Genomic DNA, 10,078 nt, shown 5'->3' with positions numbered 1-10,078 from the left:
CATGAGTTTCCATTGCTTTGGTTTCAAGAAATAACACGTTTCTGGGTGCTTGGGTGGCTCAGGCATTAAGCATCTTACTTCAGCTCAGTTCATAATCTCTTGGTTGGTGACGTAGAGTCCCACACTAGGTGTCCTCAAGCCCCGCGTCGGGTGAACATGAGCCCCATTTCTGGTGAGCTCCACTTCTCTCTCTCTCTCTCTCTCTCTCTCTCTCTCTCTCTCTCTCTCTCTCTCTATCTATCTCTGTCTCTCTCTGCCTCTCGCTCACTTTCACCCTCTCTCTCTCTCTCAAAAAAAAAAAAAAAAGAAACAACACATTTTCGTATTTTTGTAAATCAAATTAACTCCGGCCTGACCCTCCACTTGCCTGAAAAATGGAAAATTGGATGTCAGGTAATGCCTTCTTTGTAGGATCGGAGAGGTGACCCACTTCCAACAGGCACAACTATATGTTGTATAAACATATGGTACAAGCATATAGTGAGCTACAAAATACATCTGGATGAACATATGGGCATCAGTGTTGATCGCCAGCATTAAGATAACACCTGGTCTAAGTCCACATGGTCCATTTGTGGGTGGTGATATCATGCCTTCCATTTTCCACTTAGTCACCTGGATGTTTTCCACCACCCAAAGGTGAGCACGTTCAGGGCTCTGTCCCAGCCTCTGTGGGCCACCTCAGTCTCGGGTCTACATGAAAGGGAGCCATGTCCCCATGCACCAGGTATATGTGGGAATCAGACTGTGTCTCTACTTGTTTGAGGGGGCAAGAGACAAGTACGTGCCCCATCTCCAGAAAAACCCTCCCTTTTCCCACTTTTACATCCTCAAATGCGCTCCCTCACTGCATGTACTTCTTTTCGTGGGCAAAAGAAAGCTGTGGGTCAAACTCCACCAACCCAGGTGGAAATGAGTAGAGATATTTCTCATCTTTCTCAAATGTTAAGTTTTAATATGGCCACCCTGCCACATGGGCTTAGGACCCAGCATACGAATTACTGAGGTTTCCCCAAAATTCAAAAAAGCAAAAAAAGGAAGCATAGTTTTGCTATTTTACAGATAAGCAGTCTAAGCCTCTGGCAATTGATGTCTTCTTATTTCTTGTCTGTGTTATTTTTATTTACTCTATGGTTTTATTTGCTATGGTTACTATATTATTTTTATCACTTTAAAGTAATTATCCCTCATTTATAAGGAAACTATTGCTTTTTTGTTTATCTTATATACAACCCATCTTTTTGGATGCTCAATTTGCCCTTAATATTTCTGATATAATTGGTTATCTTATGTCTTGTAAGTTCTGTTTATGAATGTTGTTACAGATGACAGACATTCTGCCTGTTCCTTATAATATTTATATTTCTTATGTATGATTTTTATCTTTCTGTATGGGCCAAGAGCCCCCATACATTGTTGAAGACACTCAGTGATAAATTTCTTTTGGGGGCACTAAGTGTATAAGGGGAACCACTGATAACTTAATCTGTTAACGTTGAAAGAGTGCCAGGTGTGGGTTAAGTCATTTCCCACGCCTGGGTATGGGCATGTCAGGCACACAGGCGAGAATAAGAGGTTCTATGTACCTCACCATTTACGGTTGGAGAGATGTCCCAGGAACAGCACCATGGAACTTGTAAGGAGAGAGCTGTTCACCATGGTGGTTCAGTAATTCTCCTCCCTTTGGTCACTATAAAGAGGACTAAAGAGCATTTGACTCTTGATTTCGGCTCAGGTTGTGATCCCAGGGTCGTGGGATCAAGCCCCATATCATGGAGCCTGCTTGGGATTTTTTCTCTCTCTCTCTCTCACTCCCCAAAAATATAAAATAAAATAAAATAAAATAAAATAAAATAAAATAAAATAAAATAAAATAAGAAAATAAAATAAAATAAATCAGCCCAAGAAAGTCTGCATTGCCAGCATCTGGGGGAAAAAATGTATGAAAAGCATAAGAACATATATTAGTGTTAAGAACAAGGTGAGCTTCGATCTTTCAGATTGTACATGTCTGCATTAAGACTCTCAATCAAGCTTGTTATATATTAAATTGGTGCGTTACATGAATTTGTTTTTTGGTATTGAACCATCCTTCCATTCCTGGGATACACCTTACTTGGTCAAATTAATGGCTGATACTCTCACCACCCTTCCTAGGTGCCGGGCACTACACTTGCATTAACTCATGTCATCCTCATCGACCCTACTGTGGAGATGCTATTATTATCCCCAGTTTACAAATAAGAATATTGGGGCACATAGAGGTTAAAGTGCTTTGCCAAAGGTCATGCGGCCAGTTCAAGAAGAACTTGGGCCCTCAATACAGGAGGTCAGATTCCAGAGACTGTGCTATTAACCACTGATGCAGGACTGGACTTTAATAGCTACTGTGGCTTTCAGGTGGGTTCGTGTGTGCTCCACATCATCTAATCATTCTGACATTAGTGGTAGTGGGGACATATTCTTCCCAAGATTGAAAAAAGCAAGAAGACGCTGGATTAAACCTACACACACATGTAAAGCTGCTGCTCCTTTGTGTCTGCTCACACTCACATGGCCAGCCGAATATCACGGGGTTGGGATATAGGAGACTCTACACACTCTAGTGGGAGGCTCTACAAAGTGCCATGGTGAAGGGCATGGATATAGATAGAATTCTATGACACAGAGAAGTAAAATATCAGGAACAATAATTCACTTTACCATGGTCAGATTTGCCAAGCTTATTTATTGTGCTTTTGCAAAGAATCAGTTTTTTAAAATTGTATTATTAGCTTTAGAGTGATTTCCTTATTTTAATTCATTAATTTCATTATTTAAAGTTGTCTTTCTTTCCTTCTTTCTTTCTTTCACCATATTTTTAAAAGTATCAGTTCATTGGGGCACCTGGGTAGCTCAGACAGTTGAATATCTGACTCTTGATTTCAGCTCAGGTCATGATCTCATGACTCGTGGGTTAGAGCCCCACATCAGACCCTGTGCTGACAGTGCAGAGACTGCTTGGGATTCTCTCTCTCTCTCTCTCTCTCTCTCTCTCTCTCCCTCTGCCCTTCTCTTGCTTGATCTTTCTCTCAAAATAAATAAAACTTTAAAAAATTTAAAAAGTTAAAATATCGATCTATCTGTAACGTAGAGTCAACAGTCCTTGGAGGACTAGCTTTGAGGTTTGTTATGTCAGTCTGCTCTCATTCTGCTTATTTCCCACCATGTTGGGTGATTTTTACAAGGTGAACTCAAACTTACCTGATCTCCAACTGAGAAAATCCTGAGGTGCCCAGGATGCACATCCCTATGGTGCACTAGCTTGTGATGAACTGAGACACTTGAAAAACTATTTTTCATCTTGGCATAAATAGCAAAATTCAATAATAATCATAGGGGCACCTGCATGGCTCAGTCGGTTAAGTGTCCAACTCTTCATTTCCACTTAGGCTGTGAGATCGAGCCCTTGAGCGGGGCTCTGCATGGAAGCTGCTTGGGATTCTCTCACTACCTCTCTCTCTGCCCCTCCCCCACTCATTCTTTGCTCCTCCAATAAATAAACATTAAAAAATCATCACACATAGCAAAATAATAATAATAGCATACTTTTAAACCCAGACCTACAAAAGGACAAACTTAAGAATGTAAGAGTTACCTTAAGATGGCAACTGAGTGGCCATTTTGCTGTGGGTCAGAGAAGAACTCCATGCACCGACAACCCCCACCCTGCAGACCTGGAATGTCCTGCACCATTTGAAAACAGCCAATCATGAACCTCCAGTTTTCCCCCTACCCCGCCATGGCCCTAAAATGCCCTTACTTGGTAATCTGCTCTCCCAAGACCAAACCTGGAACTCTTTCCCCCATAAAATACCTCGCCCTCTTGTAGTGGGCACAACTTCCCTGACTCAACCCCTACTCGAGTCACGGAACCTTGCCCAGGGCCCCAGACCTCAATAAAGACTTTCTTGGCCCCATAACTTGGTATCTCTCTTTCCTCTCATCTCTGCCTCCACATATTAAATCTTACAAAGAATATGCATCTCGGGACACCTGGGTGGCTCAGTTGGTTGGGCAGTTGACTTCAGCCCAGGTCAAGATCTCTCGACTCATGGGTTCAAGCCCCACATCGGGCTCTGTGCTAACAGCTCAGAGCCTGGAGCCTGCTTCAGATTCTGCGTCTCCCTCCCTCTCTGACCCTCCCACACACACACTCTGTGTCTGTCTCTCTCAAAAATAATAAAATGTTACAAAAAAAAAAGAATATGCATCTTCAAGAGAGGACCTTTCCCTACCAGGGTTAAGGCTTTGTTATTGTCTCTTTGCTCATCCCTCCCTCCTCTGGCCATATTCTCTCCCCTACTTCCCAAGCCATCTTTCCTCTAGTCTGTAGCATACAGGGTTCTGGTTTTATGTAATTCTCTTGGTGTTAAATTCCCACCTTTCCGGAAGGTCAGCCCACTTGCTGGTTGAATGTTCTTTGTCGCCTGAGCCAGGGGCCCTCCAAAGCTGTGTTAATGGCATCAGGAAACACAGCCCTGAGAAGGGTCTTCTGTACAATGGGCCCCAGGAATCTGGGAGGGCTCTGCTGAACAGCTCAAGGTGACCTTGAGTACACAGAGCTGAAGATCCTTGAGAAGCCAGAACACCAATCACAAGGCAAAGTCAAGAGGAAGTGGTTCCTGTCCCAACTCCTCACCAGGGAAAAAGCAAACCTCTCAAGCTGTTTGGTAAGGCTAAGCATTTCAAAGAGTGAGTGTAAGTTTGCTGGTAGGGCAGGAATCAAAGATCAGGTCAGGGACTTGAAAAAGTCACTCAATCAGGCTCAGGAGATAAGCTGACATTACTGGAAACCCAGGAGTGGAGAAACCGTAGGCTGGTACCTGCTCCTGCTCAGGGTCTCTGCTCCTCACCCCCGCCCCCATACCCCCTCCCCTGCACTCTCAGGGGACTCTTCCTGTGTGCCCAGCCCTGGGATGCACCTTGGAGACAAGCCTGGGTAGCAAATGCAGCTCCTGCCCTAGAAAAGTAACCAGGAAAGTGGGCACTGATGTGAGCCGAGCCATGATTGGAGAGCAGTCAGGCGGGCTGCCTTGAGGAGGTGATTCGGAAGGAGTCATTCATCAGTCATTGTTTATTGAGCACTCTCTCTACTTCCAGGCACCTGGGTTGGGCTACAGCAGCTGAGAACCACATCTCCGTTCTGGAGAAGTTGTTTAAAGGGGTGTGGTGGCCAAAGAGTACACAATTAAATAAATCAGACAGTTTTACAGGGAGGGAAATTACAGGCAGAGAATTAAAACAGGAAGACATGATAGAGTGGCTACTTAAAATTAAACGGTAAAGGAAAGTCCTATCTCCAGAGATAATATTTGATCTGAAATGTGAATGACAACAGTCATGCAAAGTAGAGGGAATTGTCCTAGGCTGAAATGGTGAGTGCAAGAGCCTACATTCAACTTTGAACTTGAGCGATTTACAAATATTTCCTCCCCTGTGGCTCGCTCTGTGACATCCATGCCTCATCCAAAGATGACACTTAAAGGGAGGAATGAGGGGACTCAGTGTTTAATCCCCCTCCATAAACCAAACATAAATGGAGGGGTGAACTAGTCAGAGCAGCTGACACACAGGTGTGTGCCTGTTCATGTAGGTGTGTGTGTGTACGTGCGTGTGCATACGCACGTGAGCACGTGCTTGGTAGAGCATCTAATTGTGCCTCTTCTGGAAAGGAACACCTGGAGGAACTACCGGCTACACTCTGAGTCTGGGGAGGTGGAGTGGTGGAGCTGTAAGGATGGGGGCATGAAAGGGGGTGACAGAGGGAGGACTAAAAGGTATTAAAGAAGTGCGCTGTCCAGTGCTGAGCCCAGAGGCCCTGCCAGCAGCCTAGGAGAGCTGCCCAGTGGACAGCAGCTCTAAGGACAGTTGTTTATTAATCTGGGATTGAAGTCCTGTCCAGCAGTCCTCGGTCACCAGGTTAATTGGGCCTGACGTCCCTGGACTGGAGGACCTGCTTCCCTGCCATAGCCCCCGTGCTTTGAGGAGGCCCCAGTAACTCATTTCTGGAAGACAGAGGTAAAGGCCTGGGCCAGGAGTCTGGCCAATCGAACTGATCGTGTGAAGTCTGGGCAGGGACTTTGGTGGGGTTTCAGTCTCCCTCAGGGCCTCTGTCTCGATCTGACCCGGAGCATTTGAACCCTTCCAGGGTCCACTTGACCTACAAACTATAAAGTGGTCTTTTCAGCCAAAGAGAAGAATGGAAGTAGGGTGTGTATGCCAGCAACATGTTTAAGCCCTGGCTTTGGCCTCCAGCATAATTAGCGGTTGTTATATATATATATATATAAAAAAAAAGATAAAGGAAAGGAGGAGAGAATGTGATCAAGAAAGTTCTCTCTCAACTTATTACTTCTCGTTGAGTCCTGGGGGAAGGGAAGGGTTAAGGTGGCTGACAGGCCAGGGAAGGCAAGGGCAGATGCAGGCGTTAGGGATCAAGGGCCAGGGACGCTGGGATTAGAGCCCGGAGAGGCCCATGGGGGCTGGGCTGCCACTGTTTCCGGGAAAGGGGGCCAGCTTGAGCAGAAGCTGGATGAGAATCCAGAGGCTGGATCAGGGCACAGAGCTGGGGAGGCATCTGGGCAGCCTCCCTGTGCACGGAGAAGGAGCAAGAGCCAGACAGCATGCCTGGTCCAGCAGAAAGTTTAGGAGCCTGGGTTCTGGCTGGCAAAAATGACCTCTAGGTGGAAAATCTCAAGCCAAGGGAAGGAAAAAAATCTGTCTCATCTAGCCAAAATCAAGGACCAAAAGAGGTTCCATTCTGAGGGTCAGAAGCCCCCTGCAAGTGCCTGTCCCAAAAGAGACACTTGCTACAAGATGGTTGACAAGCTGTCACAGAAACAGCTGTAAATGATCCTGAGGGAAGATGGGGTCCCCAGGGAAAGACAGGCTTTTTACATGAAATGAGAATGGATGTCATAAACCGGGTCCTGCTAAGCAATGAGTCTTGGAGGGACCTCAGGTCACCTGGTAGAGTCAGTCTAACTTTAGGGCCCATGGGAAGGGGAAGAAGAGGGAAACCAAGGTTCCCTTGGCCCTCAAGAAGGGAGTCAAGAAAGAGAGAAGCCAAAGCTCACACAGGCAATCAGCTCTCTGCCTTTGTGTCAGGACACTGGGAGCGGGGCTAATTTGTGATTTCCAGACCCCATGGGCCCTCGTGCACAAGGGTGCCCTGACCTACCAAACCTTGAACCTATGGGGGCAGTGGAGCCCCAGGGAGAATGGGCCCCTGTTGTATTACTCTTGTGTATGTAGCGATCGTGTCTCCACGATCTGTTTTAGCAGCGATCGACCTCTACTACTTTTACTGCCACCCCACCCCTGCAGCCTGAGAGTAACTCAGAGCCAAGGGCCGTGACAGTCCCCTCTGGGTCTGCTACCCCCAGCACAGGGTCCAGCATACCAGAGGTGGTAGCAAAGGTTGACCGAACAAGAGAAGACTGAATTATTTTCCGTGACTTTCTCCACCCTCAGGTGCGGACCATGTTCCTGTCTTCATCACTTCCTGTCCTTCTTCTGTGTATGCTGACAGCATCCAGCTCAGAAATAAAGATCTCTGAGGATGCCCTGAAGACCTGCTCAGCGATTACCTGCGGCATCCCAGGCAGAGATGGGCGAGACGGACCCAAGGGAGAAAAGGGCGAACCAGGTACAGGGCAAGACAGCTCTGGTTGCTTAAATCTTTACCCCCCAACAGGAGACGGTTCCCCATAGCGGCTCTTGTGGAGAGATGATGAGACTCACCTCCCACTGGGGTGGGCGGTGCCTCACGCAGAACCATCCTCTGCAAGGTCATTCTCTCCCAAACAGAGATGCTTCTTTAGTTCTCTAGGATCGCACACTTCCATGCCGGAATCCGCGCTGCCCAGTTATTTGCAGATAGCAGGTGTCCTGCCTGTTCAGGCGCTGGCCCGGAGGCAGGCTGTCCCCTGGAACGCAGGAGGATCACTTTCTCTTGGGTCACACTGGTTCACTGGAGGTTTTCTGGGGCCAGTGTCAACCGGATCGAACTTCTGGAAAAAGAAGATGAGCCACAGCCCCTAGATCATTTTTCTTTCCTTTTACAACAGGGCAGGGGCTCAGAGGCCTGCAAGGCCCTCCAGGGAAAATGGGGCCTCCAGGACACATCGGGATTCCTGGGGTTCCAGGACAAAAGGGTTCCAAAGGAGACCGCGGATACAGTTCAGGTAGGGAGTTCACCCCAGCACAGTGTGGGCCTGGGGGGACCCCGGGGTTTGGGGACTCATGGGCCAGGTGGAGGTGGCCCTTTTCCGGCTGCCCCATTGGAAGATCCCCGACAGTTGCCGGTCCAGGACACGAGTTCCTCTGAGCGTGCTGGCTGAGTGCAGACTTCCAAATCCCGCCGGGACACCTCCGGCCTCCCCACCCCCCCACCATCCCCAGGCCTCTTGGGAGACAGGCCCTGGCCCTTCCTCAGCTGACACAGTCTGCAAGTGCCTCCAGGCTGAGAGGCAGGAAAGACGTCCCCTCTCAAGTGCAGGGTTAATGTCTATTGTCAGAAGTGTGACATAGAAAGGACCCCTGAATCAGGGGGAATGTCAATTCAGTGACAACAAAGTAAAACAATGACCTCTTGTTATTTTCTGCCAGCTGGCCCATCAAAATTATAAAAGTATTAAGAAGTTTGCCTGGAATAAGAAATGAAAGAGAATGATTAAGAAAAATGTTCAAAAAGGAGAATTATGAGTGGGGCTTTTTTCTTATAAGTAATTATAATATTGCAACATTTAAGCAATATGCAAACAAGAGGATCCAGAGACATAATTTACAAGGTTTTTTTTTTAATGTTTATTTATTTTTGAGAGACAGAGTATAAGTGGGGGAGAGGAGGAGAGAGAGGGAGATGCAGAATCTGAAGCAGGCTCCAGGCTCTGAGCTGATGTGGGGCTCAAACCCACGAACCGTGAGATCATGACCTGAGCTGAAGTCAGATGCCTAATTGAGCCACCCAGGTGCCCCTACAAGTTGTTTATTATTATTATTATTATTATTAATTACTATTATTAATCTCGAGTCACAGTTTACAAGAGCAACTAACTATATCTCAGAGGGCAAGAATACAAGGCTTTTTTGCTTCTTTTTGTTTTCTTATTTTTCTAGAATAAGCATACTCTTCGGTAAGCTTTCCCCCTCCACGCCGGACCCCTCCTATTTGGCAAAATACTGTGCTCTCCAATTTAGGGTCTTCTCAATAAATACCCGTCTCCCTGTTGCTTTATAGCTGTGGAGACTAAGCTGGATAATCTGGAGACGGAGATGAGGAAACTGAAATCAGAACTGGACCACGTCAAAAAATGTAAGCTTGTTTTCTGCCCCCAGATTGTTCTTGGCTCTCACCTTTTTCTTCGGAATGCCCTAGGTTTCAGGGAGGGTAGATGAGAGCTAACATTTTTTTTAAATGCTTTTATTTATATTGAGTGACAGACAGAGAGACAGAGACATAGAGAGAGAGAGACAGAGACAGGGCTTGAGCAGGAGAGGGGCAGAGAGAGGGAGACACAGAATCAAAAGCAGGTTCCAGGCTCCAAGCCGTCAGCATAGAGCCCAACGCGGGGCTTGAACCCATGAACAGTGGGATCATGACCTGAGCCGAAGTCAGATGCTTAATCAACTGAACCACCCAGGTGCCCCAAAAGCTAACCTTTATGAACACTTATCATACACTGTGGCCTGTGCTAGGTTGACATTTTCTCCTAATACGGTTTCATTCAATTCTCCCTATTTGTGCATGTTATACCCATTTTGTTTACAGGTGAGGACAAATAGGTCCAGGAAGTGTAGGTAATTCACTCGCTGTCACACAGCTAGGAAGTAACAGAGGAAGGATGGCACGTGAAGGTCTGAACCTCCAGAATCTTGGCTCTTTCTTCAGCAAGCCCTGGCCTGAGAGGCCTGGTGCCCAAGCCCGGCGGGGAGGCCCAAGTATGCTTCCCTGTGTCCACTGTACTGGGTCGGTTTGTACAGATATTTCTCTCGAGGGCAGGATGTCCCAGGAGAGTGCAAGCTTTCCGCCAGG

General features: G+C 46.9%; 1 protein-coding gene across 1 annotated transcript in view; it reads left to right on the top strand.

Annotated features, from left to right (window-relative positions):
* The first annotated feature begins 5,956 nt into the window (after positions 1 to 5,956).
* MBL2 (mannose binding lectin 2) overlaps positions 5,957 to 10,078 on the top strand; it is a 4,655-nt gene continuing 533 nt past the window's right edge. The window contains exons 1-4 of the mRNA XM_029919891.1: positions 5,957 to 6,060; positions 7,516 to 7,690; positions 8,112 to 8,228; positions 9,284 to 9,358. Of these exons, the coding sequence (XP_029775751.1) occupies positions 7,525 to 7,690; positions 8,112 to 8,228; positions 9,284 to 9,358 (358 nt within the window). The 5' untranslated portion in view covers positions 5,957 to 6,060; positions 7,516 to 7,524. The remainder of the gene's footprint in view (positions 6,061 to 7,515; positions 7,691 to 8,111; positions 8,229 to 9,283; positions 9,359 to 10,078) is intronic.

This window comes from Suricata suricatta, chromosome 2 (genome assembly GCF_006229205.1).
Source record: "Suricata suricatta isolate VVHF042 chromosome 2, meerkat_22Aug2017_6uvM2_HiC, whole genome shotgun sequence".
Classification (NCBI taxonomy): domain Eukaryota; kingdom Metazoa; phylum Chordata; class Mammalia; order Carnivora; family Herpestidae; genus Suricata; species Suricata suricatta.
This window is presented reverse-complemented; position numbering and strand designations above follow the sequence as displayed.